The sequence below is a fragment of the Pavona decussata genome, unplaced genomic scaffold (genome assembly GCF_977016875.1).
Source record: "Pavona decussata unplaced genomic scaffold, jaPavDecu1.1 SCAFFOLD_219, whole genome shotgun sequence".
Taxonomy (NCBI): Eukaryota; Metazoa; Cnidaria; class Anthozoa; order Scleractinia; family Agariciidae; genus Pavona; species Pavona decussata.
Window position 1 is genome coordinate 986,013 of NW_028145624.1, and position 14,541 is coordinate 1,000,553.

At 38.4% G+C, this 14,541-nt stretch overlaps 1 protein-coding gene across 3 annotated transcripts in view; it reads left to right on the forward strand.

Moving 5' to 3' along the window:
* Positions 1-2,992: 2,992 nt before the first annotated feature.
* Positions 2,993-14,541, forward strand: part of LOC146459413 (fibroblast growth factor receptor 2-like) — a 38,579-nt gene continuing 27,030 nt past the window's right edge. For all 3 annotated transcript variants that reach the window (XM_085089620.1, XM_085089619.1, XM_085089621.1), the window contains exons 1-4: positions 2,993-3,076; positions 6,329-6,622; positions 9,030-9,065; positions 13,662-13,958. In XM_085089620.1, coding sequence (XP_084945746.1) covers positions 3,067-3,076; positions 6,329-6,622; positions 9,030-9,065; positions 13,662-13,958 — 637 coding nt within the window. In that variant the 5' untranslated portion in view covers positions 2,993-3,066. The remainder of the gene's footprint in view (positions 3,077-6,328; positions 6,623-9,029; positions 9,066-13,661; positions 13,959-14,541) is intronic.

Consider the following 14,541-nt stretch of genomic DNA (forward strand, 5'->3'; position numbering starts at 1 on the left):
GCAGCCGAGTTTTTTTAAACGACTTCGAGGTGTTTGGATTTCTGATGAAACACACTTTCGAGTGTTTGATATGGCTTCTCAAATGATTAATAATTCTTGGAGAAATTCAAGGCTAAAGTTGGCAAAATTTTATGGTAATTAGGATCACATATCCAAACCACGGTCACGGTAGTGATTTTTCTTGTTTTGTCTTGATGAATTATTAATGAGTTTGAGAACTTATATTCACGCGACACGATCGGTTGAAATTGTTACTGAGTGGAGTTATTTAAAGTCGCCTTTCATCTTTATGTTGAAATAAAGTTTCAAGGAAATGTTGATTTAGTCACGCGTGATTTTTTTTTTTTTTGCCATTCCGAGCCGTAGAAACCTTTCTCTGGCGAGTTTACTGTTCAACAGTCAGTGTTGCCGGCCGAAGGCCGGTACTGTTGAACAGTAAACTCGCCAGAGAAAGGTTTCTACGACTTGGAATGGCCAAAAATTATCACGCGTGACTCAATCAACATTTTCTTGAAACTTTATTTCAACATAATGGTAAAAGACGACTTAATCGGGGGGCGAAAATCGCAAGCGATTTTCGCTAGCCATCAAATTCGCCACGATCGGCGTATAAAATCGCCAGGTGTGTCGCCGGCTTAAGGGTGCGTTTCTTTGGGAAAATCCGGATTTTTGATCCAAGATCCCTCGGATCAAGGTGCATCAAAGGAACCGACGAATCCTTACCCAGAGTGGATTTGTCGGTTCCTTTGATATACCATGATCCGAGTGATCTTGGATCAAAAATCCGGATTCGGATTTTCCCAAAGAAACGCACCCTTAGAATTCACGGTAGTTATTGCAACTCATGACATCATTAATCACGCCAAGTACGTGCGACATAATATTGAATAAAAAACGTCCTTCGTTTTAAGCGAAAGAAGCACCCGACGATCAGTTTTGATGATTCGCTGGACACCTCCAGGATTAAGCTGCTCTCTCTAAAACATTTATTTTGCTGGAAAAAGTCAAGTTATCTTGTTTTAAAGGGGCAGTACGTGTCATCTATTTTTAGTGTGACCTTTAAGAGACAAATAAACATTTGCTTTGATGTAAACCTAAAAAATATAATTGTTCAGTTTTGTTAACAATTATAACCCTACTAGTGCACAGAAACTAGCATTGATCATGCAATAATGCAACTTTTAAAAAAATGGCCTTTTTTTAAGTTTCTTCGAGTGAATTGGAAAGATGGCTAAAAACCGATTGTATTTTATTCTTCCCCGGGGAAGTCATTTCATATTTTCCTCCCGGACATCTAAGCGTAATTTCATGTTGGAAAAGAGGTCCTTAGTCTATATTTGAGTGGTTTTGATCAACATACAGTAAAATCTCCCTGACAGTGCCCAAGGCCCTTCACGTCTTATCAGAATAGAACTAGCCAATGGGCGCGATTTTAAAAGGGGGATTTCATGTACAACCAAATTTACGTCTTGGCCAAATTGCGAACGTCTAGGTGAGCGAAAGCCAGTCCTACTAGAGTTGGAACGTGACTTACTATATGAGACCCCCAATACCAGGCCCCAACATACGATCTCAGGCCCCGACATACCATATCAGGCCCCGACCTACCATAACAGGCCCTGGAATTTTCTTCTATTGTTTAGTCGTGTTATGATGAAAACTGAAGTTGGAATGCTTGTTAATCGGACGGTTTTCTCCAATGTATGAAATTATGAACTAATGTACACAAATAAAGCGTCCTCCTTCGGAACTGATCAAGCTGCAATTAAGGCGCACAGAATCAATCAAGGTCCCCTTGCTGACCTTCAAATCCTTCGCCATCTTTCATGTCTGCAAGTCACGCAAGCTTGTCAAAAACTGGCGCAGACTGTACGTAGTTCAGTCGAGGCTTGCGTAATTCATTTCGAATGAAAACAACGTCGCAAAATACTTCTTTTTTAAGACAAAGCTTGTGGAGAGAAAAGTCAATCGGTTGAGTACAAACTCGCTGTACAAGCATTGTTCCGCTCGAATGCTCGTTTATAATATCGACTTCGTCGCGAAACATTTTTCAACATATTCAGTGGAGAGGTGAATAACTCGGGTGCTTACAAATCCGCTTGAAGAAATGTCTCGCTCACTTCTACGAAAGAAATGATGTTCATTCAAAACTTCTACGTACGCTCCCCTTGGAAGTAATAAGAGATACAAATATATTCCCAAACACGCATTCAAACACAAAATAGCTTTTAGTGATTACATGCCTTTAAATGATAAGTTGCACAGCCCTTTTTACGTTAAATCAAACCTAACCCTAAACTCTCATATCGAGAAAATTACGAAGGAATCGCAGCGGTTTGTACTGAAACACCGGTACCTGTCCGTAGTGCTCTCTGTACTCAAATTCATTTTAACCCATCATGTCAACATATCATTTGACAGACAAATCTCTTTACACACGGGAACAAACTTTCGTTTATACAACTTCAATATTTTACAATTAAAATTCATAATTCAAACGTTCTGTGATCCAACATTTCTCTCAATAAGATTCATACCTTTTTTTCTTTCACCTATAAGATACAATTATAACGCGTAACAAACAACTTGATTTCGTTTCATTGGGCCGGGCCTGGTATTGTACCTCGGGGCTTGATATTGTTGTGTCGAATAATATTACATCAGGGCTTGTTATTGTTGCCTGCGTAACAAAAAACTTGATTTCGTTTCATTGGGGCTGGTATTGTTCCTCGGGGGGCCTGGAATTGTAGGGAACGTTCCAAACCCTGCTAGAAGATTGCCTAACCTGATTACGGACTTCGACTGAACATCACTACAGTCTTCAGTATACTTTCTGAGAAACACATTGTTCCGAACTTTTCAAACACACTAGCGAACCGTTCATTCTTTGTAGAACTGAAGACTGTGTACAGCACGCAAGAAATACAATTGTTTAAATTTTAAATTAAAATTTAAATTTTTAATACTTATATAGCGCCCTTTAACATCGCCATGTTCCTGTTGTGGAAAACATTGTCGACAGCTTTCCTTGGTCTGGTGCTACTCTATAGCAAAGCAGTCTCTTCCATGTGCCCAGGTAAATGTCTATGAACCAAAATCATTTTTATCAAGTTTTGTCTGCCCGCGATTAGTAATCAGTCGCCATACGCGGAACCGGTAAGTAGTCGGGTTCTGATCAGGTTATGATTTTAAGAGGCTGTGGGATGCGTATATGTTTCTGAAAGGCCGTTTAGATATGTGTAATTTGCCTTGTTGACCCGGCGCATCAAAGGTAAATTACACAGTAACCGAATCTGAACTGACCACTGTTAATACAGAGAAAGCCGCCCTGAATAGTTCATGAAGACAAGAATATAGGTTTATTAAAAAATGGTTGTAATGCAATTCCGCGGATTTGACTGGCTTAACTGCCATGAAATGCGAGCCATTATACCATGCCCGAAAAATAGCTTCCATTAAGTTGTCCTCTGGTTGTTCTTTGGCTTGCAAAGCCAAATCAGCGAGATCTAGTAATAGTACTTGATTGCTTTTAATGAAACAATTGTTCCACTCACGCTTGTTGGATATGGTATGATCACAGCCATTGGCCTCCAACGCGCGCGAGTGGAATGATTGTAAATTAATTTTTCCCAGTGAATTTCAGTTCTTCTTCAGCCTTCTCTTTGATCTCTAAATCTCTATTTTGCCCAAGTACAATATATGACGAAAATCTGGTCTGGACAAATATTGACTGAAGGGGTTTAATATGTGATTTGGTTCGTGGATCGGAGTTGATTTCTCCAGTATCAAACTAAGCAACAACCTAGGATCTGAATTTCAATTACTGGGCTGAGTTCCCTGTTACAGCTGGCTGAAATTAATGCTGGGATGGTGAATAAATAACGAAAGGAGCGGTAGAAGAGTCACTTCACTTTGAATTTTTAATTTTCATTTTGCAAATTATATAATATGTGGTAAAAACAGCCGGAAATTCTTCAAGCTTACCCCCTTTATCGGCTATTATATTTGGCACAACTCGTGTCCGGTCATATTGCCGACCCATTCTCGTTTGCATGCAATCCAAGTTTCAAAGTTGGCAATACTCTCAAACTTTGTCATTAATTTATAAATATTGAGCAACACTGGCCTGCAGTGGCTCCAGAGCCCAGAGGCCCGTTGTCTAAACAAACAAAATACGCCTCTATTAGTTTGAAATGTAATGCAGCTTTCATTACATTGTTATTCTCAGACCACCTCAAAGCTCAGAGACACCCGACAATCGAGAACACTTAAAGGGGCAGAGTCACCTATTTTTAGTGTCCCTTATAGTTTTGTATCGGTCGAGATGTTAAAATAATAGTTGACAAATAACCCTACTAGTGCACAGAAACTAGTATGAATTATCTTTGCCAACGGATGGCTAGGATGGAAATGGATTGCAACTTGTAAAAAATTGGCCAATTTTTTCAATTTTCTCCTGCATATTTTGGAGAAATCGCTAAAAAAAACGTATTGTAGATTATTCTTCCTCAGTGAAATCACTTATTATTTTACAAGTTTCTCACGCTGCTCTAAGAGCACTTCCGTATTACAAAAAGGGTCTTTGTCAAATACTTGTGTAGTCTTGACCAAAATACTGTCAAATCTCCGGACTCACTGTGCCCCTTTAAAACAAAACACTTTTAAAAAATGTCTCCTGTGAGTCCCAGGTAGTTTTGTGTCCTTTCAAGGATATATTTCTGTAAGCTAATGCTGATTGACCTATCGGATGCTTTAGCTGCAGAGAGTTCTATGAAACGGAATAGTATTTCCCGGCGTATTTACGAGCTGTTGATGGCTTTACGAAAATGCTAGCCCAGCTACCCTATTTTGTCCCTGTTTTCAGTGTTTTGGCAGTTTATTTATTTATTTCAGCGGTCACGCTTTATGATTTTGTCCGCTGACTCTTAACCTAAACCGTTGGAAATTTGCTTCTGCTGGGAACAAAAGGCTATTTTTCCTAGCCAAAGAATTTGCCTTTGGTGTTAGTTTGTTTGCACTTTTCCTTTGTTTATTTATCTGGAACACAGCATTAGCTCTGTTGATATCGTTAGGGGAAATGTAGCCTGCGTAGCAAGGCACGTTTCCATTTGTACGGGTGGTGTTTTTTCGCTGTTTGACCGCGCAGAAAAAAAAAAAAAAAACGAGCACAGTTACTACCCTGAAGAACAGACATTTATTTAGCCAATCGCGGAGCACAAGGCCAGTCATTTGTAATTTTGTTTCCCTCTCAACTCATGCTCCGCGCTTATGCCTTCGGCTTCCCACCACTTGGCGAAATAAACGCTTGTTATGCGCCTGTTATTTCTATCGTTTAAGTATCGATTACTTCTTAGAACTTATTTTTTTGATTTATCACTCCAAAAAGTTTATGTTATATTACATATTAGATTCTTGAAACGTATAATTAATATGACCGCAAATTTAATGTAAAAGATCAAGTTTAAGTACGACAAAAGCCTTCTTTCTCGGTTCTAGTTAGACCTATAAATATACGCGCAAGTAATGGATTCTGATTGGGGCGTTTTTGTTAGAGACAATGACAACAATAGAGTTCGAAAATATCCCTTCTAAGAGAGAACGGAGTTTAATGCAGGTTTCATCAATTATTCATTGCAATTTGTGACTACGATGAAGAAAAAAAATGACACCCGACCGAAAACTTGACGCGTAATAATACATCATTCTCAGGAATGAAGAAGTATACTAAACCCAAAATTGAGAAAGCTACAAGCAATTAGTGTCTTTCATAAAGGTATGAGCTCAACGAGAGCTGCTTTCGACCATATCTTCTTAAAAATTGTTTGCCACAAAGAGCGCAAAACAACTGTATGGGAAGCTAATACTTATTGGTGATCAGTATCAAATTTCTCCTTGTAATATCAAAGCGGTAATATCAAAGGAGTTGAATAGGGATTTTATTGATATTGTAATAACTTCTCCCCAGTATTTTCTAACAAAAAATTGGGACAAGATTTTTTTTTTACAGCCTACAAACAATAGACCAATTTCGGTATATTAAAATTCTAGTTTGGCCTAGCCTCTCTTGTCAGACATGAATATTAATATATTTTTTTGTATTCCCGTGGGCCTCGTAGCCAAGCTACAATTTTATTGTATTGATTGGTCCATTGATATAACACCAGAGTCTATCTCACTCGTGAAATAACTAAAAAAAAATATAACGATACTGAAAAGCACCCTTCCTAAGGCACTAATTTTAGAAGAAAAACAAGACAGCTAAGGTTTAATTGCTTGCAGAAAAAATCTATCGCCTCGCCTACGGATAATTTGTTTTGTTATTTTTCAGTTCCTGAAATTCGCAATCAGAGGAACGAAACAGTGATTGTTAATGTCGTTGAGGGAGCGGACGCAACACTTTTTTGCCAGGTTACAGACAAAGGATTAAAGCACAAACTTTCCGTTTATTGGCAAAAGAACAATATAACACTCCGAACAAGCAGCTCCACGCGAATGAGGGTCAAGGCTAACAGATTCCTAAAGATAAAGAGGACGACAAAAGGCGACGGGGGTCTCTACACGTGCGTTGCTGAGAATAATTGCGGCGGAAAGAACGTTTTTTCTATTCATCTTTTTGTTGAAAGTAAGTAAACAGACTACATAGAAAGTAAGTTTACGTTTGCCTTGATTTTTCTGGGGACCAAAGGTCTGGGACCTAAGGAGCGACCTTCTCACAAGTTGTAAAGCGGTTCGCTCACAATGTGGCCAGCGGAGTTATGAATAAACCTAAGAAAATATTGAATTCGTTTCTCTGTCGTTTGATTGCTTTGTATTCCGCCGGCTCTACAGGGTGTTTCAAAAGTTCGTGGACACTTTATTTTAATATCAAATAAATGATAGTTTTAGAAATCCGATATGAATGAAGGTTTTCCAGTTTTATGTACATTGTTTCCTTTGACCACTGTTGAAACATCAATATCCAGAGTGCCCCCCATTGTTCTGTATGACGTTTTTGAGCCGTTGCGGCATGGAACGAGCTAGCTCCCTTAGGCTTGCTAGCGGTATGTTTTGCCAGGCGTGCGGTAACCTTGATTCTAGTTCTCCCATCGTCTTAGGGATCGGATCTCTGTATGCAGCTTCGTCGATGATGCTCCATAGGTTTTCAATGTGGTTAAGGTCAGGTGAATTTGCTGGCCACTCATCTTTTTGGATAAAATTCGGGAGGTTTCTCTTGCACCACTGCTGTGTTGCTTTCGCCGTATGAGCTGGTGCGCCATCTTGAACGAGGGTCGCACTGCTATTGTTTGTGAAAAGCTTTCGTTTTACAGGCTCTTCTGTTGTAGATCTTCGGCTGAAAAGAGGCTTCACTTCTCTCTCAAGGATTTTTGTGACGTAATACTCTGCCGTTACAGTCTGTCCTTGCGGGATGAAATGAAGGGAAGTAAGGCCGCAGCCTGTCATGCCACCCCAAACCATCCATTTGGCGCTTCCTTTAAATTGGTACGATGGCGGAACTTGACTCTCCTGTGAGCCCCATACGCTATCGTTTTTAGGGTTCGGAAAATGAAAAAGGTTTTTAAGGTATTCATCGCTAAAGAGAATTTTCCCGTTCATCTGCTGTAAATTTATGATATTTATAAGCGAATACTGAGCGAGCTTTCCTCTGGTTGTTGCTCAGAAGTGGAGGCTTCTTTCGTCTCAAAGGTTTTCATCCTTTTCTTGACATATACCTCCACACTGTTGGTGCAGATCCAGGCAGACCTTTGTTCTTCAGTTGTTTGCTGATTTTTCTTGTAGAATTTCCTCTTTTTATACTTTGCTTTTTCTTTAACTTTCTTCGCCGTTCTGTCAAGGACTGATGGTCAACCACTTCTTGGCTTGTCGTAAAACTCTTGTGAACCTTTAATATCACTTCGCTACCCAGCTCTTGCTTTTTTGCAGTATTTTAGCCGTTTCTCGAACAGATACTCCAGATGATCCTAGAATTGCTGCCTGTGCTCTTAAATAGACTGCATTTTTAGGGTTCATAATTAAAAATTATACCAAGACGTGGAAAATCTACAGTATGTAGTTGCTACTGAAAACAGACAAAAATGGCGGGAAAGTACAGAAACACACACGTTACAGATTTGCACCTTTTGGCGGGAAAATATTTATTTCAACGGGGATTTTTATCTGACTCATACAAAAGTTCTGAAAATCGATAAACAATAAGATTTGTTAATATCTGCAAGAAAATGGAGAGAAATATAAGAAATCTGGATAAAGTATAGACTTTTTAAAATGTCCACGAACTTTTGAAACACCCTGTAAACTTTTACTTTAAGAAATTTTGTACATTGTGGTCATATCTTTATTTCCCAGGGCCCCTATGGATACCAGCCTCGTAGCTGAATGAGCTACCCTGGTTAAATAAAGTTACTTACTTACTTATTTCTTTTTATGAACTTTCCTTTCACTTTCAAACAGGGGAATATACGATGACAGCGATATCTACGAAGACTTTCTGCTCTATGCCCCGGGTGTGGGGGAGCTCCGAGCTGCATTACAATCCCGGGGTGAACAATTTATTATCGGCATTCGAAGATATTTATACAGCAGCTTTTGAGTTCATATCGAACTGATTTCTTTGCAAGTTGTGATAGCATCGTTTCGAAAAGAGAATACATAGGAAGTTGCCCAAACATGGTGTCAATATCGAGAGTTGAACCAGGGGCACATGGATCGGAGATGAGTGCTCTCACCACTACGCCATCCCTGCCCCCGTTCCAAACAAAAACCACTCTAATGCATCCAAAGGTGATGTACATTCTGAGTCATATATGACGACGAAGTTAAGAACCCGGAAATGCCAAAAATCCCTTAGCTGTTCTGCCACTGCAAATCTCTTGTTATTCAGGTTGATCTCTATGCGTGATGCCCTAGAAGGGACAGAGCTAGTAGTAGAATTTCGTTTTGTTCGTTTGATACCAGTTTACCTGCTTGGGCAAAAGACAGTTTCAAAACGAAAGTTACATTAAAATTGTGTTATTTTTGGTTTACGTTTCTAGGTCCTACGCCGGATGCCAACAGGAATTCAACGCCGAGTAAGATTACACTTGTACTAGTACTATATAATAGAATACTATGTAATAGAACTCCTGAAATTTCTCGAAACAGGATCAATGTATGAGAATGATGTATTATTCTAGAAAGTGACGCAGGCATACTCAGAAAAAAAAAATCCGAGTGCTTCTATCAGGAGTCCAACCTAAGACCTTCCGATTACTAGTTCGGATGCTCTACCACTGAGCTACAGGAGACTCGTGGGAGCTAAGGCCATTAAACTAGGTTCCTGGGACAAACATCCTGCATACTGCTAGGATTTGAATGTCGAACGTGTAGTATATAAAAGAAATGTGATGGTATATTTCCAGCCTGGTAAATGAATGAGAATGATGTATTATTCTAGAAAGTGACGCAGGCATACTCTGATAAAAGAAATCCGAGTGCTCCTATCAGGAGTCGAACCTAAGACCTTCACATGTTTGTCCCATGAACCTAGTTTAATGGCCTTAGCTCCGACGAGTCTCCTGTAGCTCAGTGGTAGAGCATCCGAACTAGTAATCGCATGTTTGTCCCATGAACCTAGTTTAATGGCCTTAGCTCCGACGAGTCTCCTGTAGCTCAGTGGTAAAGCATCCGAACTAGTAATCGGAAGGTCTTAGGTTCGACTCCAGCCTGGTGAATGAAGTCATGTAAAAAAGCATATTCGTAAATTGTGTATAAATGGCCTCCTGACCACAGATTCCCTCTGGATTTTAAGTGAGCAGAAGCGTTTGTACCAGGAATTATATCAGAGCATTAATAACTCGTCGAATAACAGTGAGAAAATCTCACTCTTCCTAGATAATCGCAATATACCTAAATTATCAGAAACAGATAAAAACTCTTGCGATGAGTGTTACAAATTACTAGATAGGTTTTAAAATAATAAGACGCCAGGAAATAATGGGATCCCCATTGAGTTTTATAAAAAATCCTGGTCTTAAATCAGTGACTCTTTCATTAAAAAGTGAAATGTCTGTGTCACAAAAGCCAGCTGTTATTACTCTTATAGAAAAAAAAAGGGAAAAGATCGAAAAGATCATTAGAGTGGAATTACCTTTATAAATGTTTGGAAGCCATCAATTTTATCAGATGGGTTAAAACATTTTACAAAAACATAGAAAGCTGCACCCTGAATAATGGCTTGTTCTCGGAATATTTTAAGCTTGAGCGAGGTGTGAGGCAAGGTGATCCTCTCTCCCCTTATCTCTTTGTTCTGGCTATTGAAACATTGGCGATTGCCATTAGACAAAATTCTGAAATAAAGGGGAATCGTTATCGGAAAAGAAGAAACAAAGGTTCTGCTATATGCTGATGATACCACAGCGACTTTATCGGATAAAAATTCAGCTACAACACAAAGTGTTTCTGGTTTAATGATCAATTGCACAAAGACAGAAGGAATGTGGATTGGATCCGCTAGGTACAACAAATCGAAACTTTTTGAATCAAATGGCCAGATGAGAAGATAAAGGCACATGGAGTGTATTTTACGTATGATATTAAGCTACTTCACGAAAAGAATGTCACAGAAAAATTAGATTCTATTAAAAATCTCAATATCTGGTCGTTCAGAGGTCTTTCCATTTATAGTAAAGTGACAGTCATAAAATCTTTGCTAATTCCAAACTTTGTTTATGTATCGTCTTTACTTCCGACTCCAAGGAATTGGTAAAAGATTTAAACAGATTGTTATTTAAATTTCTATGGAAAGGTACGGATAAAGTCACCCAAGCGTCGACAATAACTGATTTTGAACATGGAGGCTTAAGAATGATTGACACAGATAGCATGATCGTATCTCTAAGATTAGCATGGCTAAAAAGAATATTCCATGAAAATGGTGGAACATGGAAAAGCTACCTATGTTACCTTCTGGAACGCTTCGGTGGTTTGTTCTTCATTAACTTCAATTATGATTTAAAAGATTATCCAAAATTTTCTCAATTCTATTATGAACTTCTGAGTTGGTGGACACATTTTCGAAACACCTTTGATTCAGAACGTGATTGGTGTCATATAATTTGGAAAAATAAACAGATACGCATTGAGAATGAACCGTTTTACTATAAAAAAGATTTCGAATCTGGTATAATTTTTGTTAAGGGTCTGTTATTTCATTTGAATATTGAAGAGTCATTTAACTGCATTAAACGCAAATTTAGCAAAACGAATCTTTTAATGTGGGCAGGACTTCGTCATTCTATACCAATTAACCTTAAATTAGATACCCCTCAGAATTCTCTAGCACCCACTCCAATTCTAAAAATAAAAAATAACAAAAGAAATCAAGAGATTATTATAATTTGTTAATTAGTAATAAGGCACAATTTCTGAATGCTACTAATAATTTAAGAAGTGAATTCCATTTGTCTACTGACCTTCTGAAACAAGTCTTTAGACTTTAGCGTTGCTTTTGAACCATACGTGAAAGCTTTTCAATACAAAATATTAAACTCAATTTTGTTCACTAACGTTAAATTGCACAAAATTGGTTTCATAGAGAGTGACCTCTGTAGTTTTTATGAGACAGTACCCGATACATTACACCATTTACTTTTTCTATGTAGTCACTCAAGGCTGTTTTGGTCCAACTTCGAATGTTACTGGCTCTCTTTAATGAATGACAAGATCCAAGTATCACTTCAAGATGTAGTAGTTGGAATAATTTCCTCTCAATAGTCTTCACTTCTAAACTTTGTAAATTTCTTTATTATCATTGGAAAATTGTATTGATGGGACTACAGGAGAGATCACATGCACCCTGACTGACAGAGATTTAAGGTCAGACTGAAATTGAGGTATGAAATTGAACGTTTCATAAGTTTTAAAAACAAGAATTATAATGAGAATGATGATTATTCAAGAAAGTGGCGCAGGCATACTCGGAAAAACGAAATCCGAGTGCTCCTATCAGGAGTCCAACCTAAGACCTTCCGATTACTAGTTCGGATGCTCTACCACTGAGCTACAGGAGACTCGTGGGAGCTAAGGCCATTAAACTAGGTTCATGGGACAAACATCCTGCATACTGCTAGGATTTGAATGTCGAACGTATGGTATATGAAAGAAATGTGATGGTATATTTCCAGCCTGGTGAATGAATGAGAATGATGTATTATTCAAGAAAGTGACGCAGGCATACTCGGAAAAAAGAAATCCGAGTGCTCCTATCAGGAGTCGAACCTAAGACCTTCCGATTACTAGTTCGGATGGTCTACCACTGAGCTACAGGAGACTCGTGGGAGCACTTTCTTGAATAATCATCATTCTCATTCATTCACCAGGCTGGAAATATACCATCACATTTCTTTCATATACCAAACGTTCGACATTCAAATCCTAGCAGTATGCAGGATGTTTGTCCCATGAACCTAGTTTAATGGCCTTAGCTCCCACGAGTCTCCTGTAGCTCAGTGGTAGAGCATCCGAACTAGTAATCGGAAGGTCTTAGGTTGGACTCCTGATAGGAGCACTCGGATTTCTTTTTTCCGAGTATGCCTGCGTCACTTTCTTGAATAATCATCATTCTCATTCATTCACCAGGCTGGAAATATACCATCACATTTCTTTCAAGAATTATAATATTTTTAAAAGAAATGGACCTTTCCACCTTCTTTGTTATTCAACTAAGTATAAATGTATATATATGTATATATAAATATAAATTTAAGATAGAAAGAGTACCCCTGTGGTACACTTTCTATCAGAATCTTAAATTTATATTTAAATTTCGCTCTCCATGGTTTTACATCGAGCACTCCTGCGACTGAGTGAAGCCATCATTGTATTGTTTCTTTTTGTAAGCAGTTTTGTGTTGTTACAATAAACTACATTTCGTTGCTGGAAAAAAAAATAACGTGGTGGTACGCATAGACGAATCTATTTATTGCCTCGTATAGCGAAGAGGCAGTGCAAAACGATTTAAATATCATTCATAATAACAAACTAGCGTGGGATCAAGTAACCCAAGGAATGGTAGAAGGATGGTAAAAGAAGTGCGCAACAGTGTCGTGTTAAAATTAACAACCTGAAGCTGAAATATTGAATACAGTTGAATATAATTAAAGTTTAGTGTGAACATGGCTTTAGTTCATAAAACCAATAATAACCCACCGATTAATTTCCCAAGTGTTTTAATTGGAGAAAAAAAGAAAAAAAAATCCCCGAACCGACTGAGATCTGGGTACGAGATTAGGCGCTGCAGTATCGGACAATTACAGTCGTCCGATTTTTAAATAACAGTCCACCGACTTTTTACGGGAAGAAACCAAAGAGAGAACGTCCTTAGTCGTTGTAAACCAATCATGCACAATTAAATACAATCTAGCAAACTAATTAGTTTGCATTTATTTGCCTGCAAGCATCCCGTGAATCAGAGGGTTATAAAATAAGTAAGCTTGCTGTAAATTAGATGATGTTATCAGCTTTTAAAAAGACTGTTCTAAAAATTTCACAGTTCATTTTTCAGACAATCTTTCCGCAGTCTTCGGCAGTATCCTCCGATATAACAGCCGCCTGAAGTGGTCTATGTAATAAAAACACCTTTTTACTAAAACTGCTGCTCTTTGTTTTTTGTTTTTTTCTTTATATAGCTCCTCCGAAATTCACTGTACCAACAAAAAAGAAGGCGCGTAATGTAATCGCTGTACCTGTCAGGAATACAGTAAAGCTGGACTGTTCCGCTACAGGAAATCCCCGCCCTACCGTGAGATGGTATAAGGACAGAGCCTTGTTTCAGGATAGAAAAGGAGGCTCCAGGCTCTACCTGAGTAAATTTACGACCGTGTTGGTTATGAAGGACGTGGTACCGTCTGATGCTGGGAAGTACACTTGTAATGTTAGTAACGCCTACGGCTGGATCAACCATTCGTGCAGTGTTGACGTGCACGGTAGGATTTATTTTTATGTCGTTTCAGTGCGCCAGGATATCACGTTTTATTATATAGAGATAAGTGTGTTACTGGAAAATACACCACTTGTAAAATTCATACCAAACTACACCCGGGACCCAAGCGGTGTATTTCTATATCCTCACTAGTGAGGATATCCTCACTGGTGAGGATATTGATGACGTAATTTCCCGGTTTTTCACGGTTGTTTATGCAAACTTAACAGTCGATGAAAAATTACGAGCGATAGATTTGTCTATATAATAAAAAAAAAAATTAGACGGTGACTTGAAGATACGAATTTTACTTTCCCGGGTTAAAAGTAATATTTTACCAGTACTCAAAAATAAAATTCATATCTTCACGCCGCCGTGTAATATCCTCTATGTCATCAGGAGGCCATGACTCATAAGCTCTTGACGTTTTTATCTACATTACCCTAATGATTCGATTTAGCGCCCGGGGCGCTTATTTACTTTTGTTACGTCAAGGAAGGGCGCTAATTTCTTTTTTGAGAAACTGAACAACCGAATGTGCGAAACAAAATTTTAATATATATTAATTGGAAAAGGAACAATAACAA